The sequence below is a fragment of the Bubalus kerabau genome, chromosome 5 (genome assembly GCF_029407905.1).
Source record: "Bubalus kerabau isolate K-KA32 ecotype Philippines breed swamp buffalo chromosome 5, PCC_UOA_SB_1v2, whole genome shotgun sequence".
Classification (NCBI taxonomy): Eukaryota; Metazoa; Chordata; class Mammalia; order Artiodactyla; family Bovidae; genus Bubalus; species Bubalus kerabau.
Window position 1 is genome coordinate 101,620,079 of NC_073628.1, and position 13,919 is coordinate 101,633,997.

General features: G+C 60.6%; 2 protein-coding genes across 4 annotated transcripts in view; one reads left to right on the top strand and one right to left on the bottom strand.

The window, feature by feature from the left end:
- Positions 1-193: 193 nt before the first annotated feature.
- On the top strand, positions 194-11,421 carry TNFRSF25 (TNF receptor superfamily member 25). Its single transcript, XM_055582441.1, has 10 exons — positions 194-543; positions 736-870; positions 1,258-1,425; positions 1,514-1,592; positions 2,321-2,376; positions 2,475-2,582; positions 2,788-2,825; positions 3,282-3,462; positions 3,646-4,421; positions 9,437-11,421. Exons 1-9 carry the CDS (start codon positions 294-296, stop codon positions 3,966-3,968), a joined length of 1,338 nt encoding a protein of 445 aa, XP_055438416.1. The 5' UTR covers positions 194-293; the 3' UTR covers positions 3,969-4,421; positions 9,437-11,421.
- ESPN (espin) overlaps positions 4,438-13,919 on the bottom strand; it is a 33,997-nt gene continuing 24,515 nt past the window's right edge. For 2 of the 3 annotated variants that reach the window (XM_055582440.1, XM_055582438.1), the window contains 5 exons: positions 11,636-11,781; positions 11,289-11,552; positions 6,579-6,658; positions 6,475-6,486; positions 4,438-5,325 (listed from right to left, as the gene is read on the bottom strand). In XM_055582440.1, the coding sequence (XP_055438415.1) occupies positions 5,178-5,325; positions 6,475-6,486; positions 6,579-6,658; positions 11,289-11,552; positions 11,636-11,781 (650 nt within the window). In that variant the 3' untranslated portion in view covers positions 4,438-5,177. Of the gene's footprint in view, positions 5,326-6,474; positions 6,487-6,578; positions 6,659-11,288; positions 11,553-11,635; positions 11,782-12,922; positions 12,950-13,919 lie in introns of all 3 variants that reach the window. The other variant, XM_055582439.1, reaches the window with a different exon arrangement.

Here is a 13,919-nt window from a genome sequence, read left to right on the forward strand (position 1 = left end):
CATGTCTTCGGGCTTCCCTGGGGACTGGGTCCCTCTTCCTACCGAGTTAGAGGTTCAGCGGGGGCGGGGCCCTTTCCCCGAGAGGAAGCACCATGTCAGGGGCCAGAGGCTTCTGGGGACCCCGGCAGAGAAAAATCAGGGTCCCCCTCCTTACCGCAAGCACGGGTCGGGGTGGGGCTGCCTGGTTCCTGCCCGGTGGAGGGCAACATGCGGGGCTGGCAGGAAGCCTGTAATCTGCTCCTCCCAAGCCCCATCTGTACCCAGGGGAAGGAAGTCAGTCTCACCCCCCACCCATGGGCACCTCCTCTGCTCAAGAACCTGGGAAATGGGCTGCTCTGAGGGCAAGCGCTGGGGTGGGAGAGATCGGGCAGAGAGAGGCCCCCGCCTGGGCAGCCAGGCTGGGAGTCAGCAGCCCCTGTCCCCAGGCCCTCCTCTTCCTGCTGCTGCTGGGTGCCCGGGCCAGCACCCCCAGCCCCCGGTGTGACTGTGGCCACAGCTTCCCAAAGCGGAGTGGTCTGGGCTGCTGCAAGGGCTGTCCAGCAGGTGAGGGGCTGAAGGGGTGGGAGGGACATGGGAGGAAGTGAGGGCTGACCACAGACAGGTGAGGGTTAGGTGGGGCTGGGGAGTGGAGGTAGGCAGGCTAGGGATGAGGGGAGGGGAGGCTGAAAGTGGAGCCAGAGATGGGGGGAGGGGAAGGTGGAAGCCCCCTTTGACTGACCACACTGGGTTCCACAGGGCACTACCTGAAGGCCCCCTGCACAAAGCCTTGTGGCGCGGCCACCTGCCTCCCCTGTCCGCAGGGCACCTTTCTGGCCCGGGAAAACCACTACGAGACCCGCTGTGCCCGCTGCCAGGCCTGTGATGAGCTGGGTGAGGGGCTGCCTAGTGCTGGGGGTGGGGGTTGCTTGAGAACACGTCTGGCCAGGGTCTTTCTGAAGGAAGCGGCTGGCTCAAGCCCAGCCTTTGGGTAGGAGGCCCCCGTGCCCACCCCATGCTACCACATGCCACACCATTCTGGGGCCTCCACCCTGGTCCTGCCTCAGGATGTCTTTGTGCCCTCTCATCCTGTGACCTTCCTGTCTCTGTGCCCCAGCCTCTGGTCTGTGATGATCCCCACACTTCTCTCACTTTGGGGGCAGTCCTGTCTCTGGTCTCTGCATCTCCATTCTCCAGGGGACCTGTCCCACCTCTCTGTGGGGGTCTCTGGCTCTGACAGCCTCTGCTTTCCCTGGTCTCCCCACCCCCTGTTCCCACCAGCCCCCCAGATGGCCCTGAGGAATTGCTCAGCAGTGGCAGACACCCACTGTGGCTGCAGGCCAGGCTGGTTCATGGACTGCATGGTCAGCCAGTGCCGGCATGGTTCCCCCTTTCGCTGCCGCCCATGCACAGACTGTGGGGCCCTGCACCGACACACGCAGACACCTTGTGAGTACCCTCATTTTGGGCTCCCACACCCCACCCCATCCCGCCTCCTCCTCTCCCATCCTGACCCACAGCATCTCCTGGACCATAGGTTCTAGCAGAGACACCCACTGTGGGACCTGCCTGCCTGGCTTCTATGAATATGACAAGAGCTGCGTGTCCTGTCCCACGTAACTTCCTGGCTGCCCGGGGCCGGGGGAAGGGAGGCTGGGAGCAGAGTGGGGGTCAAGGGGCAGGGAAGAGGGAACTCAGTTCTATGGTAGATGGGCCCCACTTCAGACAAACTTTGAATGGTAAAGAGAAATCTGAATTTACCTTATGTCAGATAAGTAAGGGGGCATGTCTCTACTTTATGTCATACTTTCCTCTAGTAATTCTTCCGGCCCTATGTTAAGGATAGGATGTGTCACTTAGAGAGTCACGTTAATGTAGTTTCAAAACTTGGCCTGAGGCTCAAGATCTGCCCCTGGTTCCTTGAGGCATCTTGAGCAAGTTACTTCAATCTGTTGGCTCCCCATCTGAACAGGGGGGTGTTAGTAGGCTCCCCCAGGGCTATGGTTAAGGGGTGATTAGTCACTCATTTGCTCACCAAGTTTCTTGAGTATCTACTATTTCCAGACACTGTTCCAGGTACTAGGGAAACAACAGGGAACAAAACAGGCAAATCCAAGAGTTGACATTTTAGTGCCCCTCTGTCTAGTCTAGATGCTCAGTAAGCGGTATTTGTTGCTATTGTATGAACACTGGTGACATTTTAGCAGTACTTTGGGAACATTCTTGGGTAGAGTGAGACTCTCAGGAGGGTAGGGCCTCCAGGGTGGAGAAGATGTTGGGTGGTCCTGAGCAGTCCTTCCTGGTGTGTACCTCACCCTCCACGCATTTCCCCCTCCCCTTGCAGAAGCACCCTTGGGAGCTGTCCTGAGCCCTGCGTGACTGTCTGTGGCTGGAGGCAGAGTATGTGGTGAACTGGAAACGCCAGTGGGAGAGCTGGGATGGGCCACAGGGAGGCCGGGGGATGGCTACCACCCGCCACCCACCAGCTGCTCTTTCAGTGTTCTGGGTGCAGATGCTCGTGGCAGGCCTGGTGGTCCCACTCCTGCTTGGTGCCACCCTGACCTACACATACCACCGCTGCCATCCTTGCAAGGCCATAGGTCCTGGTAAGTGCACGTACGAACACACACATATTCTGAAAGGCCTGGGGTCAGGATGGGTAGCCCACAGCCCATTGGGCCTGGCTTTGGTGGGTAAACTGAGGCAGAGAGTGATGGGAGTGGGGTACAGAGGAACCCAAGAAGGAGCTGGGCTAGCACCCAGGTTCAAGTGCCTTGCCTGATTGTTCATTAGACTCTCTGTGTCTCTCAGCAGATGACACTGGTGTGGAGGTCCGGACCCCCCTACAGGTGAGATTCTCAGTAGCTAGTATTCTGGGAGGAGCGTGAGCAAGTCTCCTAGAGCTGAGAGGTTGGGCCTTATTATAACTCGGATCCCAGGCACTGAAGAGACCTAACAAACACATATGCCAAGTTATCAGTGAATGAAGGCATCTCTGAGTAGCTCTGAGCCTACAGGGTCCAGATAGGTAAACAGGAGTGCTCAGTTCAGTAGGATGAACAGGAGGCCTATGCCAGGGTTGGGGGAATAAGGAGAGGGCAGCAGGGGCAGGGCATTCCGGGCAGAGGACAGGGCTCCTCTCCTGGGTCACAGTGGAGAGGGTACAGTTGCCCAGAGAAAGTGGAATGGGAGATGTGTCTACTGACTGAGTCAGGGGTGCCCACTCCTGCTGAGAGACCCCAGCACGGGCAAGAGCCTTGCTAAGCAAGCAAAGCTGAGCCAGGGGGGTCTCTCTTGGCTTCCAGACCACCCATCTCTCACCCCCGGACAGCGGCCCTGCCCTTCTGGTGACACCCAGCAGCAGTGAGAAGGTGTACCCTGTCCATTTGGTAGGCCACAGCTGTACCTCTGGCTCTCCCCAGACCCAGGAGGCACCCTGCCTGGAGGCCACATGGTCCTGGGACCAGCTGCCCAGCAGAGCTCCTGGTAAGGGATTTCAGTGACCTGAGAGATTGACCCCTTCTCCTGAATCTGAGGTGATAAGCTGTGATTTCCTGTGGACACTTGCCCACATCCCCTAATGGGCCAGGTGGACCTTCCTGCCCTATTTGGCCCCTGACCCTTGCCCCTACCAGCACCCTCCATTGACTTTCTCTGGCCTGCCCGCAGGCCTGCCGCCCCCGCCCTCGCCAGCGCCCCCTACAGGCTCGGCGGCCACCACGCTCCAGCCTGGCCCGCAGCTCTACGATGTGATGGACGCCGTGCCCGCGCGGCGTTGGAAGGAGTTCATGCGCACGCTCGGGTTGCGCGAGGCGGAGATCGAGGCGGTGGAGGTGGAGGTCGGCCGCTTCCGCGACCAGCAGTACGAGATGCTCAAGCGCTGGCGCCAGCAGCAGCACGCGGGCTTGGGTGCCGTCTACGCGGCCCTGGAGCGCATGGGGCTGGACGGCTGCGCAGAGGACCTGCGGAGCCGCCTACAGCGCGGCCCGTGACGCCGGGGTCTACCCACCACTTCGGGGCTCTTGGTGGCCCTTGCAGAAGCCCTAAGTACGGTTACTTAATGCGTGTAGACATTTAATGTCACTTATTAAGCCCCTGGCACGGCTCTGCGTAGCAGCGCCAGCCAGCCTCACACTTGAGCGCCCCCAGGGGTCCAGTTAAGGCGAGCAGCGCCAACGAGGAACAGGCGGGCGTCGAGGCTGCTCAGCTGTTTCTCGGCTTGTATTTGGTTGAGGCCTCGGTATTAAATCTATGAAGAAAAGCTACAGCTTGGTGTTTCCGCGGGGCTAGGGGTGTTAAATGGCCCAGACTTGGTTTCCGAAGGGCCGGAAGTCTTGCCACTCATGGCGAAGGCCAGTGTGACCCTCATCCCAAGCCTGCCCCTCCCGCTCAGCCATTGGCCCAGTTACCCCGAGGAGAGGAAGTCGCGGTGTCGGCGAGTGAGAGTGAGCATGGGCCCCAGGCGGCTGAGAGAGCTTTAATGGGGGTGCGAGATAGCGGGGATCGGAGAGGCAGCAGTTGGGAGACACAGCTTTAGGGTCCCTCGTTCTCTGCTCACTCCACCAGGGCAGTGAAAGGGTCCGGGGAGGTGTGGGGCCTGGCTGGGGACGGCGCGCAGACTTGAGGGTGGTGGGGCACCCGGAGCGGCAACTCCGTTCCTACGACGGGCAGTTTGCAGTTTTCACCGTTTCTGGTAAACATGACTGAGAGGAAACCCTCGGCGGGGATGGGAAATGCGGCCGGGGCTGGGCCGGGCGTCGATCTGGGTCAGGAAGGGAGGAAAACCCCTTCCCCGAGCGCGGGGCCTGCCTCCGCCCAGGATGCGCCAGCGACGTGGGTTCCGGGGTGCGGGGGAGGGGGCGGCAGCTGGGCGCGCGCCCCGCAGGAAAACAAAGTCATCACCCACGGAGCTCGGGAAGAGCTCTGCACACTTTGACATTCAACGAACATGCAAATATATGTAAGTAGGCATGCAAATAAGCAGCATCTTTTTTTGCGTCAACAGCTTGGGCACTTTTTCTGGGCGGCGACGGCAGCGGCCGCGCTCCAGCGTCGCCCAGGACTGGGGATGCGGAGGCGGGGTCGGGGTCAAGGAAGGGTTTCAGCGCGGGAGGGGAGGGCGGCGCGGCTCCCAGCCCTTCCGCCTGGGCCCGGCAGGCCGGGGCGGGTCTGGGGGCACCCCCGAGCTCGCGAGGCTGCGTCTAGTACTTAGCGATGTCCCCCTTCTTCAAAATGATCTGTCGCTGCCAGGGCGCCAGCTTGCTCTCGTCGTAGCCCAGCGTTCGCAGCTTCTCCGACTGCTCTTTCTCCCGCTGCATCTCCTCTTGCTTCTGTCTCTCCTCCTCTTTCCTAGGCATGGCGTGGGGGCAGAACCCCGGGCAAAGGTGAGAGGGTGGGCCAGGCCCCACGCGGGGTCAGCGGTGGCAAGGAGTGGGTTACTAAGGGCAGGGGCTGGGTTGCTGAGGACAGAGGCGCTCGTTTCATAGGTTGTAGGGGCAGAAGGGGATTGGGGACAGGGGTTGGGTTAGGAGGCATGTGGGTGGGATTGCTGGGGACAGAGGGGCTTGACTAGGGGCAGACTGGGGTCACGGTGGGGGTATGTTGAACACACAGGAGTTGGGTAAGTGAGACTGTGGCTGGGTTATTGCTGACCGGGTGTTTCTGCAAACAAGTGCTGAGACACAGTGTGGCAGAGGATGAGGAGGGGGTGGTGTGGGGGAAGGGCATGAAATTACTGGGGCTAGGACCTGAGTTCCTGGGACTGGGGTAGGGCTGCTGGGCAGAAGGACCACATTTTTGGGAGACAGGTGCTGGGTAACTGGGAACAGGTTATTAGAACATGGCTAGATCTGCACTGGTGATGAGGCTAAGCTTCATCAGCATCTTTGTTCCCGTTAAGACTAAGCACGTGTGGCTGTTGAGCATTTGAAATGCTGGGACTGAGATGCACTGTGGGCTCAAAATGTTCATTCCATCTTCCAGACTTAGTTTTAAAAAAGAGTGTAAGACATCTCAATTTTTATAATTACTATCACTGGGTTACATAAAATATACTATTAAGTTCACTCATATCTTTATTTTTTTCACTGTGGCTGCTAGAAAATTTGTGGCTCAAATGATACCTCTATCACACAGCACTTGGCTAAATGACTAGGGGTAAAAACTAAAGAATTGAGGGACATACATTTTGTTAAAAATTTGAGGGACAGATGCTCTAGGTTATTGATACCGAGGCTGGGTTAACTGCAGGGCAGAGAGGCTAGGTTAATGGGAGAGGGCTGGGTAATTGGGGGTACAGGTTATTACAGCATAAGGGCTAGACTTTGGGGGGCAGTGGATATGTTACTAGTGTCTGGTAGCATTATTGGGAGCAAAGATGCTGTGCAAACAGGGCTGAGTGACAAGGGGAAATGCTCACGATGGGCCTAGATGAAGAGGCCAAAGGACTGGGACTGGGTGGGGGGAAGGGACACAGGTTGGGCCCAGCCCCACACTCACCGCTTCTGCTCCCTGGAAGAAAAAAGAGAGAGCGTTGGTTGGTACCACCACCTCAGGGACACAATCAAGACACCTTGCTGAGCTCCACGTCTTCCCGAGCTCACCTCTCATCTTCTAGCTTCTTCCGCAGGATGTCCCGCCTCCAGGCAGGCATGCTGGCCAGCCAGGCCTCCTCCTGCTCCTCCTGCAACACAGCACAGCATGGGCTGGGAGATGGGGGCCAGCACCCCCACCCAGGGAACCTTTTTGAGTCAGGAACAACGAGTTGCAGGAAGAGACCCTTCTGTAGGGCAAATGGATGAAGACTCAGGCCCCAGTGTCCTAGAGGAGGCGCCAGAGAGTCGAGAGCTGAGTGCAGAAGTAGAAGAGCCTCAGAGCAGATTCCCCACAGGGTTGGCTGGATAGATGGCTCCAGGCCCATGACCCAGAATCTCTGGGCAGACTCATACTTGGGCCCCCATAGTTCCTGCCAGCTCAGAGAGGCTCAGACTGGTCCCTGGTGCCACTGAGAAGGAACTTCTGGCCCATGCCTATCCTATTCTGAAAGGCGGGAGACACCAGCTCAACAATTGTGCGGCTGCAGTGACACCATGCGGGGAGGATCCACACAGGCAGCTTACAGCAAAGACTTTTATTACTTGCATGTTACAGAGTAGAAAGAGTCTGGACACATCAAATGAAAACTGCACATGTGGCTCCCCTGACCTCAGCCAAAGAGGTCGCTCTGAACTCCAATGAAAAATGAAAGCCACAGGGCCCCAAGGGGGACCCACAGTCCCCCACTCACAGGGGCTGCTGTTTCCACCTGGCTCCACACGGAGCCAGGCATTGCTGCAGAGCCAGAGGGGGACACCTGGTTGACCCTGTGCTCTGCCCTGCCGATTCCTGCCAACACCCCACAATCGGCCACTAAAGGCTGAGACAGCCTGGTCCTGGACACTCTGGCTTTTCCAAGGCCATTCGTCCTGTCCTGGTTTCTTCCTGCCGCTTCTGGAGGGCATCAGACAAGCATCCAGGCCCAGGCTAAAGACACTTGAGGGTAAATTCCGGATCCTCTGGCTCAGATATCAAAGAGCTCTGCCTCCTTCTCCTTCCAGAAGGAGAAGCTCCGGTCGATGTACCGGCAGATGTCCTCATTGCTGAACTCGCCCATCTCAGACACCAGCTCCAGAGGGTCTTCGGAACTAGGAGGGACCGACGTCGGGGGAGGCGCGGGCGGGGGTGAAGGCGGGGGCAGCCGTGCAGGGGTAGGCGCCTCGGGTTGCCCCTCTGGCCAGTTCCCTGCCTGAGCTGTACTGGCCTCTTCCATCGGTTCCCTCTCATCCTTATCTGTCCCTTCCTTTTGCTCCTTCTCCGTCTCTTCTCCCCGGGCCGGTTCAGCCTCCGGGCTGTCTTCGAAGAACTGTCGTCTGAGGTCCTCGAAGCCGTCGCTCCAGCTGCGCCGCCCGGCCTCCACCTCCTCGATCACCACGCGGTGGAAGAGACGGATGAGTTCCCACGGGTGGCTGCCCAGCCGGTCGAACATCTCGTAGCACAGCAGGTGGCGGAACTTGCGCTCCTCGCGGCTCAGGCCCATTTCGAGCAGCTGGAAGTAGCCGAGCATGAAGAGGTCCAGCGTGAGGCTGTCGTAGCGCCGGGGTGCGCCGCCGTCGAGGGGCGGCAAGAAGTGCTCTGGCCAGTACAAGCCGTGCGCCAGGGCCCGGCCGGGGGGCTGGCGGGCCGGCACCTGCCGCAGCAGGCTCCGCCAGTGGCCCAGCAGCTTGCCCACCACCTGCCGCTGCTTCAGCAGGCGCAGCAGCCGCTCGTCCGGGCCATCGCCCGCCGGCGGCCGGGAGACAGCAGCGGCCTCTGGGCCGGGGTCGGCGCAGGCGCCCGCAGCCACCACGCGCGGCAGGAGTCTGCGCAGGCGCACCTGGGCGTGGCGCCCGGGTCCGCGGAAGGTCCACTTGCGCCAGTGCTCCAGGAAGAGGTAGACGATGCGCTCCTTGCGCATGTCAATGTAGTCCTGGACGCCGCGCAGCTCGGTGGAGGACGGCGGCCTGCGCGCCAGCTGCTCGGGCCCTGGCAGCGCCGCCTGGCGGCCCGGCGCCTCGGGCGCATCCAGGACGCCCACGGACTCGCCCGCGACCGGCAGGCCGTTGGTGGTGGCGGCGACGGCGGCGCTCGGCTCGCTGGGGCTGGCCACCGCGTAGTCCTCCTCGAGGATGGGCTCGCGGTCCGGCCCGCTGGCAGGCAGCGAGAGCTTCCGGCGCGGGCCGCGCGGGGGCTCCGAGCCCTGGGCGCGTCGCTCGTACATGGTGCGGAGGTGCCGCACGGAGACGCCGCACTCGAGGATCTCGCGCGCCACGGCCTCGCGGCACCAGCTGAGCGAATGCGAGCGGCCCAGGCAGAGCGGGCCTGGCCGCCAGGGGGCGTCAATCAGCGGCGGCAGCGGCTGGCCCGTGTCGGCAGCCAGGAGCTCGGCCGGGTCTGCCGGCCGTCCGCCCAGCGCGGCCAGCAGCGAGGCCATGCTCTTGAGCAGCACGGAGATCTTGCTGCACCAGGCGGGCAGGCTGGCGGCGCGGCCGTGCATGCGGCGCGGGTCGACGGTGAAGCGCGGCGCCGACAGGGCGGCCGAGATGGGCAGCAGTTGCTCCAGCTCCAGCTCCAGCTGCTCCAGGCGCGCCTCTAGCTTCTGCGCCTTGTGCAGCACCTGCAGGTTCTCAACTTGCTGCTCGATGCGAAGGATGTCGGCCTCGGTCATGAGTTCCCCGAAGGGCCCGAGGATGGCGTTGTGCTCGCGGGAGTACCTCCAGCCCTCGCGGGGGTAGCAGCAGGAGCTGGTGGCTGTCAGCTAAGGCGGGGAAGACAAGAGAGGGGAGGGGGGCGCGTCTCCCTCTGGCCCGGCTCCCGCGACGGTCGCCGGGGGGCGCTATTTGCATGTCCTGGGTGGTGTAATGGCTCCGCGGGGCTGCGTTTGCAGGGGCGGGCCGCGCCTGGCCGACGGAAGATTACGCTGGGACGAAGCTTCGGCCCAGGCGCCGCTCCAGGCGCTGGGCAGTGTCCGCTTTGGTCGCTGGCAGAGACACACAGCCGGTCGTTGGGCGCTGTTGCAGAGGCAGGGCCGGCGGATGGGGTCTCCACACCTGGTTTGGTCGCTCATTACACCACCGAAGGAACATGCAAAAGGCGTTGAAGCTGCGACAGACGGCAGTCCTCTCCCTCCCCATCCAAGGTCTGCGATTTGAGGCCAGATCCCAGCGAGGCCGCTCCTCACTCCAGACAGATGACCCCCCTAATCAAAGTCCCCTGCAGCCAAGCCCTCCCTGTCTATGCCATCGGTTTTACTGCTGAATGAGAGGCTGCTAAAGAGCCTGTGGCTTCCACTCCTATTCCCACCCACTCTGACTCCTAGAATAACACAACTGATAGAGCTAGGCTCGCCAGGCACTTTCTTAGAGTCTCACCTGTTCCTCATTCTACACTTTTCCAGCGGGGTGGAGGGAGGGGCTGCCATCACTTCACAGGCGTATCAATCCATCCTGGCCAGTACAGTGCCACTTAGGAACATGTTTCCCACATACAAATATGATGATGCCGCAACTTTCAAAGAAGCATCTATACATAAATCTGTGTTTTGGCTGGTTTCTATTATTAAGTTTATTTCCCTGAATTCTATATACCTGCTTCGCTTGCCAGAAGGTGAGTGCTTTAAAGGTAGATACTGTGACTTGTACATGTGCGCTCCACTACTTGGCTTTCGCTTGGCACTCAACAGATACTTATTGAATAGAAGTTAAAAAAAAAAATGATGATGCCACTTGACCACTCAATCCCACTCCCAGGCTCCCCACTGCTCTAGGAGAAAGTCCATTTTCTTCAAAGCCAGGCCTCGGTGACCTGACCAGGACTGACATCTCCAGCTCCACCCCTTGGAGCCACCACACCTGCTCTGATGCCCAGACCTCCCTTGTCCTTCCTGCTTGCTCTTTGCTCCACTCTTTTCTCTGTCCCCTTCTTCCTAATCTTCCACATCTACCTTAGATATCACTTTCTCCTAAGCCCACCCCAAACCCAAATATTAATAGGCTGGTGGGTCTCAGGTTGCCCAGTCCTCTGCCCTCCCCATCAGAGCACCTCCTCATTTGACCTGTTTTGTCTCCCTGGGGGCATTTATCACACTTCTAAGGTGCTGTGTTTGGTTATCGGTTGACACCCCACCCCCACTCCCACAGCCACCTTGAGAGCAGGCCCTGACATATTCACTGTGAATCCCCAGTGGATACAACAGTGTGCAAAAAACAAGACAGCGCCCAGGGGATGTTTGTTCAGCAGATGAAGGGCAAACTATCCTGCCAGCCAGTGATGGTGACAGATGAGAAGCCTGAGGCTGGATGAGGCAGTTCAGGAAAGGAGCCCAGGGCAGTCTGACTATGACCAAAAGCCTCTTGGCTGCTCCTACCATCCCTAGGATGAGTCAGCCTCACCTGAGAGCTTGTCGGAAGTAAAGAAGCCCAGCCCCACCCAGAGCACCTGAACCACAATAGTCATGTTAACAAGATCACAAGCGATTTGAGGGCTCTTTAGAGCTTGATGAACATTGGCTTCTTGTCAAGGGACAGGCAGTTGGGAGCTGGTGGGGGTAGTGCTGGCAGTGGAGACTGGGAACACTCCCAGAAGAGGGGTGGGTGGTGGTCCAACCTTGCTTTTTCCCAAAGGTCGTGGGAGCCGTCTGAGGCTGAAAGGGCCCGAGCAGGTTGGGGGATGGTGTGGGGGAGGGGCGACGGGCCCAGGTGCAGACCCCAGGGCGCTCTGGGAAGCCCTTCCCCACCCACCTTCCGCCTCTGCTCCTCCTCCTCCTGCATCTTCAGCTGCAGCTTGCGCACCATCACCTGGCGCTTCCACTCGGGGATGGGCCGGCCCTGCTCGTCGTACGTGGGGATGAGCGCCTCCACGTCCAGCTGCACTCCCGGCGCAGGGGTGGCGGGGGGCGCTGGCGCCACGCTGCCATTGAGCAATGGCTGGGACCCCACGGCCGGCAGGGTGGGGCTCCGGGCCCGTGATGGTGCCGGCGACGCCGGCGGCAGCGGCGATTCCGGCTGCGGGGAGAAGCGGCAGGGCTGAGTGCTGGGCAAACAGGAGCGAGGGGGACCGGGGCGGGGCCGCCTGTCGCGTCTCCTACCTGGGAGGCCGGCTGCCCACTGCCGGAGAACACCGTGGTCAGCCCTTTGCTCTGCGGCGTGGGCTTCAGACTCTTGCCCGCCTTGATCTCAGCCAGCAGCTCCGAATTGTCGCCCGTCGGGGACATCATGTTGAAAGACTTGGTGCCTGGGCGGAGGCAGGAGAGGAGACGCTGGCCCGGTGTGGGGCCCGGACCCCCACCACCCCCTACCTGCCCTCTGCTGCCGCCTCCCCAAGTCAGCTCGGGCCCCGGCCTTCCCTTGGGCTCAGAGGGCAGCTCTCCAGGTCCTGCCCCTCCACCCCGGCAGCTCTCAGGGACCCCAGAGGCAGGTCCTCCTTGGCTGGCAGCCTGTGCGGCCCCACCATCCTCCCGGCCCTACTCACGGGGTGTGGGGCCCCCACCTGGAGGCCCCTGGGAGTTCATGATGGCTCCTGGGCCGGCCCTGGGGACTCTAGTGAATGTCTCCGCCCAGCGTACTGACTGCCCAGCTCCAAAACACTACCTGGGGCCAGCCACCTGACCTTTGTCCCAGGTTCCCTGGCGCAGCCCTACCAGGGTGGAGTCTCCCATCTGACCCTCTGCATCAGCAAAGCCCAGTGACCCTTGGACTGAGTCACCTGGGGCTTCCCTGGCTCTAGACACCGGACCCTGGATCCCACAACCTGGCCGGTCCCCTCCCACCCTCCCCACACACGCCCACTGACAGACACCCGCGCAGACAGACACATTGGTTGCAAGCCCGGAGCACAGTTATGGCAAAGCGCAGCTCACTTCTGGCGGCCCCAGGAGAGCCGAGCCCTAACTAAGGATATGGGATGGGGGCACTTAGGAAGAAGGGCCAAGCGGATGACATGCAAATGCGTGGCGCGGAGTTTGCATTTTCCGACGAAGCCGGCGGTGGCGACCGGGGTTTGAAGAGGGTTGTCTTTCGAGTCGGAGGAGGGGTCAGGACTCGGTGAGGGGAAAAAAGGGGGAACCAACAGCTTCTAGGTCCCCGGGGCTGGGGATCCCCGGGCACAGTAGTGGGAGGAGGAAAAAAGACAAAAGTGCTGATGGGTGCCGGCTGCCGGCTCATTTCTTTAGGCTACACTGTCAGCCGGGCACAGAATGCGCACGCGCAGGTGGGAGTAGTGGCGGTCCAGCCGGTGGCGTCCGGCACCCCTCACCTGCCGGCCCCTCCTCCTGTCCTTTCCTCAAGCCCCGAACCCCTCCAGCCTGACTTTTTCTGAGCCTGCCCTGTGCCCCGCCCCCGCGCCTCAGCCAGGAGCCGCGCACGCAGCTACTCACTCTTCCTGTGTCTCAGGACTCTCACTTCTAGGGACGGAGAGGAGAGAAGCGACAGCGAAGTTAGGGGAGGGAGGGGGCTGGGGTGAAGCCAGGACAGCAGGGAAAGCGGGAGGAGGGGAGGGAAGGAGATGCCCAGAGAGGCCAGGGAGAGGAGGAATTTTGTGATCCATCTGCCCCTGGCTCTGGCTGCGCTGGGGCTCCACAAGGGTGGTCTGCTCAGTTCTCAGCTTTGTTGGTGCCCTGAGAGCTGGGCTGGGCTGCCATGGGCCCTGGCCCCCTTCACCAGGGCCTCAATCTTGGCATTGGTTGGGATAGGGCACCCAGCCCAGGTTCTGCTGCAAAGGGGTGTGTAGAGAAGCCCAGAGTCCATTTTTCTTCTGTTCTTAGCTTCAGCCTTGCTCCACACTGCCAAGGGAAGACACTGACCCCAAAGCTGGAGGTGCAACTGATGGTGAACATGCTACCATGGCTCCTGTCTGAAGGGGCTGTGGCTCCACAGGTACCCAAGGAGCCCAGGGTGGCCCTACCTGGAATCCTGCTGCAGCCTCATGCCCTAGTCAGGGAGATGAAGCTTTGGATGGTGGTTTTAACCATGATCCTGGTGCCGAGTGGCTGGGTGAGGAAGGCATCTCCGCCACCCACTGAGGCTGGAATGGAAGCATCAGCACCCAGATACCACCTCCTGGTCCTGCTGGGGGCCCTGACATGCAGGGAGCCCCACATTTCAGAAAAGAAGCCCGGGAATCCTGGTCATTGGTCTAGCTCTTTAAAAAGTATGATGCTCGGGGGTGTCACCAGGAGGGGGAGGGCAGGGTGTGATGGACAGCTGGACTTGTCCCCCATAGCTAGGCCTGGGATGTATAATGGCTAGCTTGGGAGAACAAGAGAAAGTGGCCAGGAGTGGAAGAAACACTCCAGAGAATTATGGGGCAGGAAGAAGTCTGTCCAGCAATCCTGCCTCCGTGAAGCTAATTCTACTTCTCTGAGCTTCCCTCTA

What these genes read in the sequence shown, in the direction of transcription:
- TNFRSF25 (XM_055582441.1), top strand. Translation starts at nt 294, where the DNA reads ATGGGCACCTCCTCTGCTCAAGAACCTGGGAAATGGGCTGCTCTGAGG. An exon ending in CTGCAAGGGCTGTCCAGCAG is followed by an intron (nt 544 to 735) that starts GTGAGGGGCTGA and finishes TGGGTTCCACAG; the next exon opens with GGCACTACCTGAAGGCCCCC. An exon ending in GCTGCCCAGCAGAGCTCCTG is followed by an intron (nt 3,463 to 3,645) that starts GTAAGGGATTTC and finishes GCCTGCCCGCAG; the next exon opens with GCCTGCCGCCCCCGCCCTCG.